General features: G+C 40.3%; 1 protein-coding gene across 2 annotated transcripts in view; it reads left to right on the top strand.

Moving 5' to 3' along the window:
• The first annotated feature begins 11,319 nt into the window (after positions 1 to 11,319).
• popdc1 (popeye domain cAMP effector 1) overlaps positions 11,320 to 19,296 on the top strand; it is a 33,644-nt gene continuing 25,667 nt past the window's right edge. The window contains exons 1-3 of one of the 2 annotated variants that reach the window (XM_043687031.2): positions 11,320 to 11,508; positions 12,193 to 12,455; positions 15,838 to 15,962. In XM_043687031.2, the coding sequence (XP_043542966.2) occupies positions 12,209 to 12,455; positions 15,838 to 15,962 (372 nt within the window). In that variant the 5' untranslated portion in view covers positions 11,320 to 11,508; positions 12,193 to 12,208. The remainder of the gene's footprint in view (positions 11,509 to 12,192; positions 12,456 to 15,837; positions 15,963 to 19,296) is intronic. The other variant, XM_043687030.2, reaches the window with a different exon arrangement.

Genomic DNA, 19,296 nt, shown 5'->3' with positions numbered 1-19,296 from the left:
CTGAGCAAATAACTCTGATGGAAGCATGGGCCAACAACAGCCCATGTAAACCTGAGAAAGACATGTTGTTTTATTGGATTCCATGCAAAAGAAAAGGTAGTTCTCAAACTTAATCTTCTCCATGTGGCCTGTTGTGTTTCCCTGCTAGTTTGGTTGCTGCATGCCTCACAATTACCAACATTACAGCTCTGACAAGTCCCTCCAAATTTTTTTTATTTGTTTATGTGACATAGGCATTGCTGGTTAGCCATGCGTTTATTGCCCAGGCCTAGCTGCCCTTGAGAAGGCAGTGATAAGCTGTCTTCCTGAACTGCCCTAGTCCATGTGCTATAGGTAGACCCATAACGTTGTCAGGATGGGAATTCCAATATTTTGAACCAAAGATACTAAAGGAATGGTGATATATTTTCAATCAGGATGGTGAATAGCTTGGAGAGGAACTTGCAGCTAGTGGTGTTCTCCTGTATCTGCTGCCCTTGCTCTTCTAGGTTGGAGTGGTCATGAGTTTGGAAGCTGAGAGTCATTTAAGAAATTGAGTAAGAAGGGTGAGAGTCTGCTTCCAATACTGCAATGAGGTCTGCATTTATTGCAGTTGACCGTATCAGTTGTTAATAAAAGGCTCTGGCCAATTTATGATTATGTCATAACTGCAGACATTTCATTTATGAATATTTATGCTCAAAGGGGCATTTGATATTTGATGATAAAACAGGCTTAGAATGAACATAGTGAAGTATCTGATTTTATTTTGCTGAACAGAACTGGCTAATGTTGATTACAACAATGATGTCTGCATAATAAATCTGTTCAATTAGTAATAAAGTAATTGTCAACTGAATAAAAAGAGAATGGACCAGAATGTTCATCATGTGAGGCAGCATCTTGGAAAGAAATACACAGTCAGACGTTCAGATCTATGACCTTTTATCACAACCTAAAACGCTAACTCTATTTTTTGTTCCACAAGTTACACTTGCCAAACTGAATATTCCTGTCTTTATCTGTTATTACGTTGTTCTCCTAGTGTTTTGCATTTGTATGAGTCTTCACTGGACTTTACTTTGAGTATTTTCTTATAAGATGTAGCTTTCTACCTGTAACCAATTATTGTTCAGGCATAAGACCTATGAGAAACACTCAAAGTTCAACATAAGCACTCAGGTCTTTATAAAATTTGTATAATGCAATAATCCCATTGACAATGCATCGTAAGTCACAAAACAAAAATTACAAGGAATAATGCTTACAATCACCTAGCAACTGGATACTTCTCTGAAAAACTGTCCTGCTTAAGCACCAATACAGACTTTGCAAGAGAGTAATACAGCACGGAACAGACCCTTCAGTCCAACTTGTCCATGCTGACCAGGAATCCCAAACCGAACTAGTCATATTTGCCAGCATTTGGTCCAAATCTCTCTAAATCTTTCCTATTCCTGTACCTAGCCAAATGTATTTTAAACATTGTAATTCTACCCACTTCCTCTGGCAATTCATTCCATATATACACCACCCTCTGTGTGAAAAAGGGCCACTCAGGTCCCCTTTAAATCCTGCCCCTCTCGCCTTAAAACTATGCCCTCTAGTTTTGGAATCCCCTACTGTTTCATCCACAAAATTGTGTTGTTCTATTAAATTAAGCAACAGTATCTGAGGCATCAAATTTGATGTTCAAGTTATGATATTAGAAACTGCCTTGATGGTGAATACCTATTTAACGTTCCTTAATTTTATCAGTAATTTTATCACTTGTGGAAGCCACATATGCCTTAAATATTGTTCACAGCAAATATAACAGCAGCTTACTTTTGTGGGCATACACATTTCAAAACCAAAAAGTTAAGTTAATAATCTGAGTCCTTTAGATTATTGACTTTTTTTTAAGATTAGATTCCACTACATTGTGGAAACCGACCCTTCAGCCCAACAAGTCCACACCAACCCTCTGAAGAGTAACCCGCCCAGACACATTTCCCTCTGACTAATGCACTGGACACTATCGGCAATTTAGTATGGCCAATTCACCTGACCTGTACATCTTTGGACTGTGGGAGGAAACCAGAGCACCCAGAAGAAACCCACGCAGACACAGGGAGAATGTGCAAACTCCACGCAGACAGTTGTCCAAGGCTGGAATTGAATGTGCGTCCCTGGTGCTGTGAGGCAGCAGTCCTCACCACTGAGCTCCAGTGCCAACTTCTTGGTGAGTTAAAAACAACATGGTGAGATTAAGTTAACTATCTATAAAAAGAAAGCAAACTCTGAAAGGCGGCACAGTGGATAGCACTGCTGCCTCGCAGTGCCAGAGACCTGGGTTCAATTCCTGCCTCAGGTAACTCTCTGTGTGGAGTTTGTATATTCTCCCCGTGTCTGCGTGGATTTCCTCCCACAATCCAAAAATATGCAGGTTAGGCGAATTATCCATGCTTAAATTGCCCGTAGTGTCAGGTGAAGGGGTAAATGTAGGGGTATGGGTCTGGGTGGGTTACACTTCGACGGGTCGGTGTGGACTTGTTGAGCTGAAGGGCCTGTTTCCACACTGTAAGTAATCTAGTCAGAAAGCATAAATCCACATCAGTTTGTGTTCCTTGTGCAGCTTTCAAAACATTTGTTAAATAAATACATTTTGACTCTAATATTTGTGCAGATAAAACTTCACCAAGGTATTAACTGGATATCAAAACAAAGCATTTATTTTGATAAACATTCCATAAATACATCACTGGACACATTCAGTCACTGGTCTCAGAATTCTGAATCTCATTTAAAATATTGGTGCTCCCCTCACCCAGTCAATAAATCTCAATACATTTAATGTAAAAATATGATTTAAGACAGTCAAATATATTACAAGTTCTTACATAGCCTACATTTATCATTAAGTAACTGTGAAGTAAAGTCTGACCAATTATATTAAAATCCAACATCTGTAATTGAATGTATCATTGGGTGAAATACATATTTTTGGATTAAGCTACATGAACCTCAACATAAAAAAAAAACCCTTGCACTACAGGTGCATAATTTTAACTTCCTTCTATAAGACAGTTAATAATTGCTTTATATCCATGTCCATTGGGAACTAGGTTGACATTTCTGCGTTATGTTTTACATTGGAACCTGAACATCAACAGTCAGCAGATGTTCATCCTATTAATTTGAGCTGAATGCAAACTCAACTTGCAAGGATGAAAATAATAATCCACCACACTACTCAATTGTCTCTAGAAATAGATCCCTATACTTAGGCAGTGATTGCAATATCCATTATCCCTGGATGAAATGTTACAATTTAGGCCACTTGCCTATGTGCTTTACTTGTTCTCACTGTAAAAGATAGCTTTCATATCAGGTTGGCATATTTTATAAACATAAGTATTTTATATATGCGACAAATGGGATACATCATACCTCAGGGAACAGTCTACTCATTTAACAGCAGGTTTTATAGTTCACTGTTTTACAGTTTATGTTTTTGATCAATGGGAAATACCACATTGACAGTCTGGATAATTCAGATAATGTTAATAATTTATAATAAGAAAATAAATGAATTAAGAAGATCAATAGCAATATAATATAATGCTTTAAACAGCATGTAAACTGTTTAATGAATCAGAGACTAAGAAATCATGTTATTAATTTGACCATTTTGAAACTTTTTAATGGTAAGCTTCTCTGCCTTGTTAAACTAGGTATTTTTAAACAATCTGTTCAGTGATATTATTACAATCACACAATTAGAGCAGGCAAGCCTTGAACCTAGGTCTCCTGGCTGAGAGGTGAGGAACACTACCACCATGCCACAAGATTCCCACACTCCTGTTAGGCGAGGGTGATTTGGAATATGGTCCACTTGAGTGAACGAAATAAGCCATTATTTTCTTTTAATCATGGAAGACGGAAGAAGCTTCCAAGCACGGAATTCTCAATATAGCTAAGTTCAAAGGTACAATGCAGCAACTTGCACTTGGTACTATTTCACCAATTTATGGTTCATTTCTCATCTAGCTATTCCATTTCATTAAGACCATGGTCAGGAATCATCAGATTACTCTAGGAAACAACATTTCTGCACTTGACTGATGTTCAAATCCATAAAGAAGCATATAGAAGACAACTATGCACTTTTAAGGTTGTACCTTCTAAATTTTGTGCACTGCAACTGGAATTTTCAAATTGAAATATAATCTAGTAATATAAAATTAGCATTTTCTTCAAGAGATAAGTTCACTGATGTGTACTTTTTAAGTCACACATTTGCATACAAACACACAAAGGCAGAATAAATTTCTTAAAAGTATCAGTTAAAGAAATATACTTAAAATTTCTTAATTTGCTATATTTAATAAATATATAATAATGGATGCATTTTTCAGTTAGCAAAGGTCAACCACAAATACTTATTGATTTGATGTATTATTGTCACATGTAAAGTATAGTGAAAAATTTTGTTTTGCATGCAGTGCAGGCAGATCAAAACATACAAAGATTGAACAGAGCGAGGAATTGATATTACATTCCTTTGTATACTATTTTTAGATAGGTGGAACCATAGCAAATGTCACCTGAAAGTTCAAGTATATGTCCATACAATTATTATTCCAACTGAGTCACCTTCTGAAAAAATTACATTGGAATTGTGAGGCTAAATTGCTTTGCGGATGAACATTGATAGAATCTGGTAAAAGATTCATTATCAGATTTCACATTCTTCTTACATTTCCAGAGAAACTGAATCAGTCCTGATTATAACAACATTTTCTCTAATTCTGAAAATTGAAGAGTTCAATCAGTTTAACTATTCCCTGATCTTCCTTGCTTATATAGATCACAATGTCCTTTAGAGGACCTATTCTAGACCTTAAAAATATCTCTGTTGCGTTAATAAAAATTCCTAAAACTTGTATTACATTCTTAATGACTATAGAATGTACCAGAATGCTTTACAAGCAATGAAATAATTTTAAAGTGTAGTACCTGTTTTAGTACAGGAAATGCAGCAGCCAAACTCCCACTGACAGCAATATGATACTGATTAGATAATCTATTTTTGTGATATTGCTTTAGGCTGAACACCAGGAATAATTTCCCTGTTCATATTTGAAATAGTGGAATGGGATCTTTTACATCCATCTGAGATGATGTAAAATAGCACCTCTGACTTTGCACCATTTCCTCATTCTGTTGGAGTATCAGTCTTGACTATTGTGCGTATCATCCTGGAGTGAGACTTCAACATCCAATCTTTTGATTCTGAGGAACACAACCAATTGAGCCAGAACCGATGTTATATTGCACTGTGTAGTATACATTGCAAAATATGTGAAATTATATGTCAGTACACATTTTTGTTTGCACAACCTGATTTTCTGTAGATTTTTTCCAATTAAAAAATCTTATGACGATTTATAATAAATGGATCTTGCTTCAGTAAACTCATAGCTGTAATTGTGAGGATTGTGATAGCTTCTGCTCAACAGCACTTCAAAATTACATGAATGAAAGCTAGAGGAAATGATTCAAAATCCTGATTCAGGAATAAAATATATCAGGTGTTTCTTCCAAAGTAAGGCTATGTAAGATTCCATGCATTAAGTTCAGAAAAAAAAAAATGATGGACTTTGCTTCAGTATCCCACCTGATTGGGATATTAGGCAAACTTACAAACCCATGTGATTGGTTTGCAAGTGGGGGAGTTCCAAGCCACAGTAAAAACTATGTTTGTTAATGGAGTTCTTACATTTTTTAACGGGTTCTATTCAGCACACAAATTCATGATTGAAATTGACATATAATTGAGCTCCATTTTCCCGATGTCCTAGCTGTCTACTGAAAACCTACCTTCACTGTTTAATATACATATTGGTATTCCTGCAGTTTTGCACGCTAAGATTATTCTTATCTGTAACCTCATAAATAGACCACAAGCTATTTTATCAACATGTAAACTTGATGCTGAAATAGGGCAGATCCTTTTGGATGGCAACCTTGATCAGATCATTTTTCACAGTATATTGTGTGAACTTGTGAAAGAAGCTAAGTACGCACTCTTGCTCCTCAATGTTGTCCAGTCCACTCCAGGTTACTCTAGAAGGGTAAAGTACCTTTAAGGTTTGAGTGGCAGGTATTTTATGCTATTTAACTGCAGTAGTAACACAAGCAGTGTTCAACAGGATGTTGCTATCAAACCGACCTGATAAAACATGTGCCTATCATACAAATGGATAATGTGGTGCATGAATTTCAGTGCCAGTGTGGTGACAGGTATGTAGGCTGGTCATACCAAAGTCTGCTGGATTGTATCAAACAGGATAGCCCTTTATCTGTTCACAACAGACCAAGTACTGACTGTACCCAATCAGCCCGTACTTGCAAAATCACAATGCAGTGACCAACGTCAGATGTTATTTGACATTTGGACAACATTTGATAGCCAGTCCTGCATATATGAAGAATTACACTGAAAACCAATGTACGATTGTCAGTCAGACTTGACATACTTGTGTGCACTAAAAGCTACACATATTAATAAACAGATTATAGTGTGTTTATATTCTTTGCAGACAGAAAGAATATAAACACACACTATCCCTGTTTCAACTTAACAAAATTGGTGATGGCCATTTCCTGGCTCATTTCTGTTGGCAATGCCCTGACCAATTAATGTCAACCTGTCTGGTATAAAATTTAATCAAAGCTTAGCAGATAACTGTCAATCAGTATTAATGGGTGCATTTAGAGTCCATTTGCCAACCAATCAGCACTCTCCTCTCATGAGCATAAATATTGGTTTTGTCCTTGAATTGGTATTTTTGAAGATAGTGCTGATGGATACAAGATGATAACTTTTTACAGCAATACTCAAGTTCTGTATTACTAAATGACTATTTGTATACATAATTAATGACTAAAATGTAAGGTTTAAAATTCAACAATTAGAAAGCAAAATGCATGTTAAGAGTATGCTTGAAACCTTTTGCCTAACTGATGCTTCTTGCTGCAAAGTACATTGCATTAGGCTAACTTGGCCATATAATTGCAACTAAAAGTCGGTATAAAGTAATTTTAATGGATATCATTTCAATATAAATCTTCTTATCGAACCACAGTACATACTAAATAAATCACATCTAGCTTGGAAATCCTGGGCAAATTGAATATACTGCACTTAGTTCCCATAACAATCACCATTACAATAAAAATAAAAATACTACACTTGCCAGAATTCTGACATGAAACTCTGCACCTGTTTACTCTTACTGCTGACGTTGCCCAACCTGCTGGTGGTTTCTAATATTTTACTTTGTTAATTTTTATAATTCATTTCTGAGATGTGGGCATTTATGGCCGGGCCAAGATTTATTACCCAGTCCTAGTTACCTTGTGAAGGTGGTGGTGGGTTGCCTTGTTCAACTGCTGCAGTCCACAATGCCATTAGGGCAAGAGTTCCAGGATTTGACCCAGCAACACTGAAGGAACAATGATATATTTCCAAGTTAGGATGCTTAGATGGAAGGGATTGTGGATTTGGAAGGCGCTGTCTAAGAAGTCTTAGTCAGTCCTGAGCATCAGTGGTGGGATCATGTTTGTGAGTGAAGCAAATTGATTTGTCCTGGATATTGTCAGACTTCTTGAGTGTTGTTGGAACTGCACTCATCCAGATTAGTTTGGAGTATTCCATGACACTTGATTCTTGGACGAGATCTCCTCCCACCCTGCCTCCTGTAAAAATGCCATCGCTTATTCCCAATTCCTCTGCCTCGGCCGCATCTGTTCCCAGGATGACCAATTCCACCAAAGAAAATCCCAGATGGCCTTCTTCTTCAAAGACCGCAAATTCCCCTCTCACGTGGTTGACGATGCTCTCCAGCACATCTCCTCCACTTTCCGCATGTCTGCCCTTGAACCCCACACCTCCCAATGCAATAAGGATAGAACTCCCCCCCCCCCCCCACCAACCTCCATATACATCGCATTATCCTTCACTACTTATGCCACCTACAAACAGACCCCACCACTCCCCACCCCTATCAGCATTCTGGAGAGATCATTCCCTCCATGACTCCCTTGTCAGATCCACCCTCCCGCCCCACCAGACCTCAACCCACTCCCGGCAGCTTCCCCTGTCCTGCAGGAAATGCAAAACCTGTGCCGACACCTTCTCCCTCACTTCTGTCCAAGGCCCCAAAGAATCCTTCCACATCTGACAGAAATTTACCTGTGCCTCCACCAATGGCATCTACTGCATCGGTTGCACCCAATGTGGTATCCTCTACATCACGGAGACAGGACACCAACTTGCGGATCGTTTCAGAGAACATCTCTGGGACACCTGCACCAACCAACCCTATCATCCCGTGGCTGAACAATTCAACTCCCCCTCCCACTCCACCTAGGACATACAGGTCCTGGGCCTCGTCCATCGCCAAACCCTTACCATCCGACGTTTGGAGGAAGAACACCTCATCTTCTGCCTTGGGACCCTGCAAGCATGTGGGATTAATGTGGATTTCACCAGTTTCCTCATTTCCCCTCTCCCCAACTTATCCCAGTCCCAAGCCTCTAACTCAGCACCACCCTCTTGACCTTTACTTTGTTAATTTTTATAATTCATTTCTGAGATGTGGGCATTTATGGCTCGGCCAAGATTTATTACCCAGTCCTAGTTACCTTGTGAAGGTGGTGGTGGGTTGTCTTGTTCAACTGCTGCAGTCCACAATGCCATTAGGGCAAGAGTTCCAGGATTTGACCCAGCAACACTGAAGGAACAATGATATATTTCCAACCTATCACCTTCTCCCATACCTTTATCTATCTATTGCTTTCTCAGTTACCTTCCCCACAGCCACCCCCCCCCCCCCCGCCCATTTACCTCTCAGCTCCCCCACCCTCAAACCTCATTCCTGATGAAGGGCTTATGCCCAAAATGTCAATTCTTGTGCCCCTCGGATGTTGCCTGACCTGCAGTGCTTTTCCAGGACCACATTCTCGACTATGATCTCCAGCATCTACAGACCTCACTTTCTCCCACTCCTGATTTGTGCATTGTAGATGATGAACAGGTTTTGGTGAAGCAATAGGTGAGTGACACAATGCTTTATTCTTAGCCTCTGGCCTGTATTTGTAGCCAGTTCAGTTTCTGGTCAATGGCAACCCCCAGGATGTTGATTGATAGGTTCCAGCGATAATGATGCCATTGAATGACAAAGGATGATGATTACCTGGTATGTGTGTGGTGCAGATATTACTTGCCAGTTATCAGCCTCGATATTGTCCAGGTCTTGCTGCATTTGAACATGGACTGCTTCAGTATCTGATAAGTGGGGAATGGTGCTGTACATTGTGCACCCTCAATCGTGACCTGATGATGTAGGAAAGGCTATTGATGAAGCAGCTGAAGAATGTTGGGACTAGGATATTATCCTGTGGTACAGCAGTAATGTCTCTAGCTCTAGATCAGGATATTTGGATTCAAGCCTCGCCAGCTCCAAATGCCTGTCATAACACTCTGAATAGGTTGGTTAGAAAATACCTACCCTGAGGAAATCCTGCAGAGATGTTGTGGAGCTCAGATGACCTACCTCCACAACCATTCTTCCTATGTGCCCGGAATGATTTCACACAACAGGGAGTGTTCCCTCTGATTGACTCTAACTTTGCTGGTTTATAATAGAAATGGAATTGTGCAATGTTACTACTATGCTTACTCATTAAAAATACAAATCTTGGTCAAATATCGGCAGAGTTCAATTAATTAAAATTTGCTGACGTTATTTTGAATCATCCAAACGAGAGAGCACACGACAACAGGCTTAACCGGAGCAAATGGCTGAAAACGATGTAAACAAAAAGGTTACCAGTGTAAAAGGTTGTCACTAAACCCAATTACAAATTGATGCTGAAAGAGTTATTTTTGTTTCCGTTTTAGAGTTATTTGTTGCTGCCTCAGGACCGATTCCATCCAACTCTCTCTCTCTCTCTCTGCTCCTACCTGTTAGATTCACGGTTGAATGTGCGCCTCCCCTCAGCCTCTGATTCATCCTCGGGCCAGGTCCCGCTTTAATTGTCGAGATCGAGGTGCCAGGAACACAATGTTTGTTTGCTGTCGGCGGATATTTACTCAGGGCAACCCAAAGCGGGTTTCAATAAATGTCGCCATATGTCTGCCTGTTAATGTCATGGGAGCCATATGTGCAACTGCTTGTAGGGAGATGTCTTAGTAGCACAGACAAGCAGTGAACGACCTGAAATCACCACTTCTGCAGTGTACAAAACAAACAAGAAGATTACTGGAAAAGCTCAGTATATCTATCAGCATCTGTGGAAAGAAAAACAACATAGTGCTCTGACTCTGGTATGATTTCTTCTTCCGAATTGGGGTATGAGTCTGGTTGATATAAACCCAATTTGCTTCATTCTGACCGATTACATCCAGTAATTCCCCCTTTGTAGTAATAATGCACATTTCTCGGCGCATATGTTGTAAAAACAGAAGCAAATTGCAGCAGGTACTGAAAACAACCAATGCTGGAGATCACAGCGGGTCAGACCGCATCCATGAAGAATATTTTCATCGTCGTTATTTACAGAAGAAAGAAAGAACTGCGGATTCTCGACAACTGAAACAAACAAAAAGAGAAATTGCTGGAGAAAGTCAGCAGCTCAGCATCTGTGGAGAAATAGTTAACTTCTTGCGACCCTTCTTCAGAGCAGTGATAAGACGAGAAATATTTTCTCTGCATAGATGCTGAGTCTCTCCAGCAATTTCTGTTTTCGATCGTCATTTAAAACTTTGTTGACTGAAGAAAAAAAGTAAAGGTTTAATCAGGTCACACTCCATTGCATGTACTACAAAACAAAATGTTTGCTTCACTCTTAATAAGACAATAATTGGACCACAATGTCCAAAAAGTGGAACTGTGAAGTGCCATGATTATTTTTATGACTTACCTGCAACACCTACCAACCAGCTATTAAAATAAATCCTGAATTAAAAGTTCATCTCGTAAAAGAGACGAATCTTGAAGTTTATCATCTTAAAGCGATGCAAGTGTAATATTTTTTAAGTTGGAGCTTGGTTCTCGAGTATGCAGCAACTGTCCGTCTCTCCTCGTCAGCTGGCGGGACCGCGCCTGTGCAGCGTGGACGCGCGCCGGTCTGGAGCCGTGCTCGCCAGCCGCCTCCTCCTGTGAGCCGGAGGAGCGCGCTGGGCTCGGGAGCTGTGCAGCTCCGCTCATGCCCATGTTAGTCAATGCTGAGCGCCGCAGTCTCTGAGGGGGGTTTATTTTGGAGTCTGTCTGTCTGTGGCGCGGCTATTGTTTGCCTCGCGGACTCTGCGCTGGTGGAATTCACCGAGAGAGGCCAACTTCCCCCAGAGTCGGCGGGCAGGCGAGGCGGGACGAGTTTTTCGTGTGAAGGAAAAGTTTCGCCCAGACCCACCGCCGGTCTGTGTGAGTGAGCGGATCTCTCGGAGAATTCCCAGCGTTTAGCGGGCGGGAGAGAGAGGTGAGGAGGGGAAGTTGCGCGGGGATGGGGATGGAGAGGGGATATGGGGGTGGTAAGGGGGTTTGGGGGTGGAGAGGGGGTTTGGCGGGGGATGGGGATGGAGAGGGGATTTGTGGGGATGGAGATGGGATTTGGGGTGGGGGGGGTTGGGGATGGAGAAGGGATTTGGCAGGGATGGGGATGGAGAGGGGTTTTGGATGGGGGGATGGGGGTGGAGAAGGGATTTGGCAGGGATGGGGATGGAGAGGGATTTTGGGGTGGGGGGGATGGGGATGGAGAGGGGATTTGGGGTTGGGGGGGATGGTGCTGTGATATTTGTTGTGGTGGGGCCGGCGTTGTAGCGATGAGCTGAAGCTGAGCAGGCAGGCAGGGAATGCTGTGGTACAGCTGCCCCTTCCCCTCTTACACCCCCCGCCACCCCCTTCCTGGCCCACATCTTGCTGAGCTTTTCCAGCAATTCCTGGTTTTTAACTGCAATCTGAAACTTCCATTGCAAAGTTGACTGCTTCAGAGCCCGTGCCCCTCTCCTGTTTTGACAACTCCAACTTTCGGATTTTTATTCTGCGTTGAAGGTAATATTGGAGATTTGTTGTCAGGACTGGGGTTATGTTAAAGACTTTCAGGGTTGAGTCCACCAGCGCTGTTAACGCACCCTGATGTTTCTGTTCATCTCCCCCCCCCAAGTAAAAGGCTTTGCACCATGAACTCCACAGTAGATACCGCCTGGGCATTCAGCTTCCTCCTGGCCAACACCACCTCCGCTACTTCGGATTACGGTTTCACCAACGGAATGGAGCCACTTTCCAATCAGACCGAGAGCTGTGACAATTGGAAAGAAATCCACCATTTGGTCTTTCACGTTGCCAACCTCTGCTTCGCCATCGGGCTGCTTATTCCGACCACCATTAAGATCCACATGGTACTTCTCCGCGCTATGATGAGCACAGGTAAGTAGTGTGTTGTAGGGAATGGGAGAAAGATGAAAAGTTTCAGGCATACAACTCCAACGCCTCCTCAGTTTGCACAGTAAGATTTATTGGTAGTGACCTCTAGATTCAATGGGGCTGTATTGACCCAATAATAATGAACAGTATATTTTAACTGAGCGGACTCTCTCTCTTCTCCCCCCCCCACCGTTTTGTTTTCAACTTCTTTCTAAATTAAGGATCCACAGACCAGACAGAGTCAGACATAGTCATCAGTTCTGAAAGTTGACACTTTTTGGGTGTGAAAAAGAAAGCTTGTCGTGTTTGGCGTGATCAGCTTTTAAAATATTCAATGTCCCTTGAGTGTTGCAAGCAAAGCCAGCATTTGTTGCCTGGTTTAAATTGTGCATAATGTCACTTCAGAAGGTGGCTAATGTCAACATCTGGGAGTCCCATATAGTCCAGACCAGGTAAGGATGGCAGATTTCCTTTCCCTTCAGAAAAAAAAAATCCAAAACGAAACAACAGCAGATGGCGGAAATTTGAAACAACAGCAGAAATTGCGAGAGAAACTCAGCAGACGTAGCAATGTATGTTAACATTTTGACCCTTCTTCAGAAATGATAGTAGCTAGGAAAAGGGAGCATATATGCTGAAGATGGGGTGAAGAGGAGCAGGGTGAGGGCTGGTGAAGGAGTACGTTACAGGTGTGGATGACCAGAGCAAGAGAGAGAACAGCAGTTATGCAGACGAAAAGAATGGATAATGGTGAACCGGGAAAAAAGAAAACCAGAATAGAGGACCTTTAGTAGGAAAGAATGGGTTAGATTTGATGAAGATAGCTCAGATTTCCTTTCCGAGTCAGTTAACTCTTATCTCTTAAAATATACATTTTGTTTTTTTCCTTAAATTGATACTGTTATGAGTTGAGTTGATCTGAGTGGAAGGAGAAAAGCTTTGCAAAATGTATTTATTTTCACTCAGCAATACTAATGAATATTTATGAATCAGATGGTTTTTTTAAAAAGACAATTAATCATTTTATGGCATCTTGGCTGAAACTAAGTATATATTGCATATTTATGATTTGATTTTGATTTTATTATTGTCACATTAGATGGGCCAAGGAGTGGCAGGTGGACTTTAATTTAAGCTTCAGTGTTGGAATCAGGGCAGGTCTTATACATTTAATAGTAGGCCCCTGGGGAGTATTCCTGAGGAAGGGCTTATGCCCGAACTGTCGATTCTCCGGTTCCTTGGATGCTGCCTGACCTGCTGCAACACATTTTCAGCCTGAGAAATATTGCCAAACAAAGAGACCTAGAAGTAAAGGTGCATAGTTCCTTGAAAGTAGAGTCGCAGGTAGACAGGTGGTCAAGAAGGCATTTGGCATGCTTGCCCTCATTGATCAATTTATTTGAGTATAGGAATTGTTTTGGGTGCTATCCTGGTTAATTTTGCCATTCATAACTACATCAGGGTAATAGAACAGAATGTATAATATAGTGTTACAGCTGCAAAGAAGGTGCAGAGAAAGATCAGCTTTAATCATAATATATAATAATTACATAATATTATGTTATTAATTGAATGCCTTGATGGCATTTGAACATGTGTCCCCAGAGCACTAATGTGGCTCTCTGAATTATGAGTCAATTGTATGTACTGATGTGCCACCACTTCCATTTATAAGAACTATGGCATTGTATTTTTTTAATCAAAGATTTTTATGGCATTGTATTTTTGTTCAGAGATGTTATTGCATACCTCTGGAGCTGGTGGGACTGGAACCTGGGCCTCCCAGTAACTGTGCCACAAGAGGGCCTCGATTACAGCATATCATGAGATACAATGTAGAATAACAAAGTCCACACTTCAGATGTTGATATGCTTAGAATTTGAAGATCATGCCAAGGGAATCGGGGGATCAAATTGTCAGATTAGAAGGGTATAGAAGGAATGATGACTATTCAGACATGAGAAACTAGGTCTCAAAAGAATGAAAACTGTGGATAACCAGACACACAGGATAGAGCAAAGATACATGGAAACTGGACAAGTAGCTGAAGAAATTGGCATAACATGGAAGTTAAAGCAAATTTTAAACATGCTTAATTCTTTTGTCATTGTTGCTATGATTTGTGTTCCGATGTACACATGACTGGCCATTCTCTCAGCATGGTAACTGTCACTTGTTCATCTACTATAGAAGTTGTCATCTCTAAGGAATAATTAAGAAGGTTCAACTTATTTGCCGTTTAATTGACAATAAATAGAACTGAAGAACTCACAAAAGTTTTCAATGCAAGCTAAAAACTAATTAAGCGTTTCTTAAAATTTTCATCCTCGGATTCAATCATGTGTACACCTAAATTTAGTAATGTTAAGATTCAGCAAATACAGTGGCTTGAATAGAAATTTAATGAGATGCTCTTGTTATTAAAGCTATGGTACGAAACAATTGGTGTAGTTTTTAATGGGATGGAAATCAAATGTTTCAGGAGTGGAACGTGGTCCTATCAGGTTGCATCTACGTTTTCCCTGAATCAAAAATCTAATGTGCCTCGACTTATTCTGTTCACTAACTCTTTGTGGTGCATTTACTGTGGAAGGGATTGAACTAATAGGATGACACTGACATGCCAAATTCCACTTCACGTGGCCCTATGTACTGTCAACTTATTTTATACAGGGTACTCAGTTCCAGTTGGTAGTTGAGCCCAGCAATTATTCCATAAGCTTTCTCTTTGGTATTATTTGATAAAGTACTGAACAAAATTCCATCTACATCCACTCACCAAAAAATGTGCCCTTGTTGGGTTATTTAAGAGAGAATGCATGCATTTGTTTCTGTTAAGATTTCAGATGAGCTGAATACTGGACTCATGTGATGCACCAAAACGTTTAACCTGTGCAGTCCTGGTGGTATGTAGCGCACCAAATAATATGATAAAGCAGTCACTGGCAATTCCTTCCTTGCATTTTAGTAAGGCTGAAAATTCTGCATAGCAAGATAATTAAAGATATGTAGTTACAAGTTATAAATGGTAATTGAAGCTCAAGGGTTCTGAAGGTAAACAAGAACGTTTAACGTGAGTAGTTTACAGTGTAATCAGAACTGCTCAGTTGAACTACTTGCCAGTCATTCTGTATTCAGTCCAACCTGGAAAAGCCTGCAGGCAATTTTGTCATTTATTTTAAGTAGGTTACTTTGTTAAAATAATAGACAGATTGATTGCCTTCAGAATTTGTATAATTATATCAGTTACAGTAATTTATAGCTGTGTAACTCCATATGCTTTGTTCCCATTAGAATTTTTTCTTGTACTTGGCACCTGTGTAAGAATATTTCTGTGATAGAGAAGTTTAGGTTGATTACATTTATTTGTTCTTTCTTTCACAGGCTGTGCACTGTTCATTGTGTGGGCAGTAGTTTATCGATGTGCTTTAGACATAATGATCTGGAACTCTCTGTTTCTTATCCTCAATATGTTGCATTTTCTCTATCTGTTATACAAAAGGAGACCTGTAAGTATAGACCACTGTTTCTGATATTTGTTTTGCGTGATAATACACTGTTTTTGCATTCACTTAAAATTCTGATGTATGCTAATTTTGGCCATCATGGATGCATTGCAAGTATGTTAGCAGTGAAAATTGCACATTTTTAGCTGTTTGCTTTTAATCTTTTAAGTGTAAAGACTTTTCTCATAACTAAGATTTTGAAATTGCAGTGAAATGCTGAATGGAGCCAACATCCAGGATAAAACAATGGGTGCCCATTGGTGCACCTGACACTTGTTAGAGAAATAGCTCTCTTCTGGCTTGAAAATGTGTCATGATTAAATCAGCTGTCTCGTGTCTAAATGTTTGGATTATTCCTCATCAGGTTGCATAAATTGAACAAATTTTTATGCACTATTTATCGATAGTTTTTCTTTGAATTAAAGCTTCTTGATTTTTTTTAAAAGTAGTTTTGATGGCAAAATTCCCTCTTAGACAACTACAGTATTCTTACTTGGAGTACAAAATACATCAATGCTAATGGAAAGATTTTTCCGTCAATAAACCTTGAGCCAGATTTTGCTATGGCAGCAATTGCAGTGCTGTCAGTCCACTGAATCTAACAATGATGCTGGGATTTCAGACCTGTGCAGAAAAATGGAAATTTAAAAGTTGTTAACAGTCAGTCCATGCATCTGTACAAGATTGTGCTGATTGCAGTGCCTATTGCAATTTTTAGCTTTGCTGTTAAACATTTTAAAATTACATCTTGAATGAGGTGTACCTGTTTTTTTAATTACGCATTAAGTTCATAATTATTGTTATACACCATTACTGGCCTGAGGAACTAACCTTTTATATTTATGGAAATCCAAACTGCACCATAAGTATTTTTGTTTTAAGTCCACAGTTTTTAAAACAAGGTTTTCTTCTTTTTAAAGTTGATCTATCTTTGTAGAATCTAAAATAATAATTTATTTCGCTGCATGAATATTTAAAATAAAAGAGAGAGACTTTGAGTGTTTTAACCTGCTGATTTGCTATGTGTGTATTTGGATCGGTGGTCTTCATGCTTTCTGACATGGCAGCTGCTGCTGCATGCAACAATATCTCTTGACTTTTACCATTTAAATTTAATTACGAACAGAAACAGAAATTGCTGGAAAATTGACAGTATCTGTGGAGAGAAAGCAGAGTTAACCCAAAGGGTCACTGGATCGGAAATGTTAGCTCTGCTTTCTCTCCACAAGTGCTGCCAGACCTGCTGATTTGTCCTAACAATTTGTGTACTTGTTTTCAGTTTCCAGCATCTGCAATTCTTTGGATTTCTTTTAGCTCTAATTACATTTGGCAAAGTGGGAATCCCCATCAATGAGGTCACTAGTTCATTATAGTAGTTTATTTTGATTTCAGTGGCAAGAGCCCTTGCTTTTCTGTTGACCACAAAATCTGAGTTATTGAATTTAATTCCCTCATTCAATGCCCAAGGTCTTATTCATAAAGTACTTGTCACCTTGAACAGAATTATTGATTGGAAATGCAACAGGGTGAAGTTACATTACTCAAAAAAAATGTTCTGTGGTCACAGGAGAAGGCTTGGAAAACTGGAAGACAACCAATGTGGTACAATTATTCAAGAAGGGAACAAGGGTTAAACCAGAACATTACAGACCAGTCAGTCTAACCTTGGTGGTGGGGAAGCTTTTGGAAGTCATTCTGAGAGACAAATTAATTTGCATTTGGAGAGGCAGGGAATGATCAAGAACTGTCAGAACGTTTTTGTTAAGAGCAGGTCATGTCTAACCAACGTGAATGAATTTTTCAAAGAGGTGACCAGGTTTGTAGATGAGGGCAGTGCTTTTGGATGTTGTTTACTTGGATTTCAGCAAGGCTCTTCAAGGTCCTGCATGGGAGTCTGATAACAAAGGTACGAGCATATGGGATGCAAGGAAATTTGGCAACTTGGATCCACACTTAGCTGATTTGAAATTGAATAAGGTTGGCTTTTATGTAGGGATAAAAGAGATTAGTTTGAAACTGAGTAGCAGAAAGTAGTGGGCAGTTGCTGAGAGTGTTTATCTGACTGGACATTTAGACTTGAATCTAGGAGTGTTGATCTGTAAGTTTGCAATTGATACAAAAATTGTGGTGTGGTAAACAGTGAGGCAGCTGGCCTTTGGTTACAGACGAGTATGGATGAGCTGATCAGTGGCAGATGTAATTCAACCTAGATAAGTGTGAGGTGATGCACTTGGGCAGGAAAAACAAGGGAATACACGATGAACAGTAGAACCTTGGGAAGTACTGAGGGTCAGAGGATACGCATGTACACTGCTCCATTAAGGTGTTAGGACTCAAATGGGATACTTGCCTTTATTAGAAGAGGCACAGAGTTTAAAGGAAGGAAGATTATGCTGGCCATCCCTCCCTCTTATTTGGACTTGGGAAAAAAATGATCAATTTTGCTTCCCATTTCTCCTGCTCTCACCTTCATCCCCTATCTTTGACTCCTCCCTTCCTTTCCTCGACATCTATTTCCGTTTGTAGGAATAGGCTGGCCTTGATATCCACTACAAACCCACCAACTCCCATAGTTGCTTGGACTGTACACTCTTACACATTGCTTCTTGTAAGGACTCCAGTCCATCCTCGCAGTTTCTCTGTCTCTATTGCATCTTTTCTGATAATGCCAACTTCCACGGGGGAAGGTAAGAAATGCCCATCATTTTCCTCAACCAAGGATTCCCCTCTACTGTGGTTGACAGGTCCCTTAGCCATGTCCAAACCATCTCCTGTACTTTTGCCCTCATCCCTTCCTTTCCCTCCCAGAACAATCATAGTCTCTCCTTGGTTCTCATTTTTCACCCTACAGCATCCACATCCAAAGGATCATAAGCAGCCATTTCTAGCAGGTTGCCACCACCAGCGACACACTCCCCACCCGTCCCCTGTCAGCATTCTGCAGGGAGTATTCCCACCAGGTCACTCTGATCCACATCGCATCCACTCCCAACACTTTCTCAAAACCCAATGGCACCTTCTTATGCAATCGCTGAAGGTGCATCATTTGCCTATTTGCATCCTACCTCCTCACAAGGTCCAGACACACCACAGTGATTTACTTGCATTTCACTCAATCTGGTCTACAGTATTCATTGTTCACAATGTGGTCTCCTCTACACTGGGAAGATGAAACAGAAACTAGGTGACTGCTTTGCAGGATACCTACATTCTGTCTGTAAAAATGACTGAGCTTCTAGTTGCCTGTCACTTTAGCACACCAGCCTTTTCCGCTGCCAATATCTCTGTTCTGTGCCTTGAAACTCAAGGCCCAAGCTGAAAGAGCAGTATATCATTT

Source organism: Chiloscyllium plagiosum, unplaced genomic scaffold (assembly GCF_037043375.1).
Source record: "Chiloscyllium plagiosum isolate Xiang-an unplaced genomic scaffold, Cpla_swu_hap1 HiC_scaffold_3, whole genome shotgun sequence".
In the NCBI taxonomy this organism is placed as follows: Eukaryota; Metazoa; Chordata; class Chondrichthyes; order Orectolobiformes; family Hemiscylliidae; genus Chiloscyllium; species Chiloscyllium plagiosum.
This window is presented reverse-complemented; position numbering and strand designations above follow the sequence as displayed.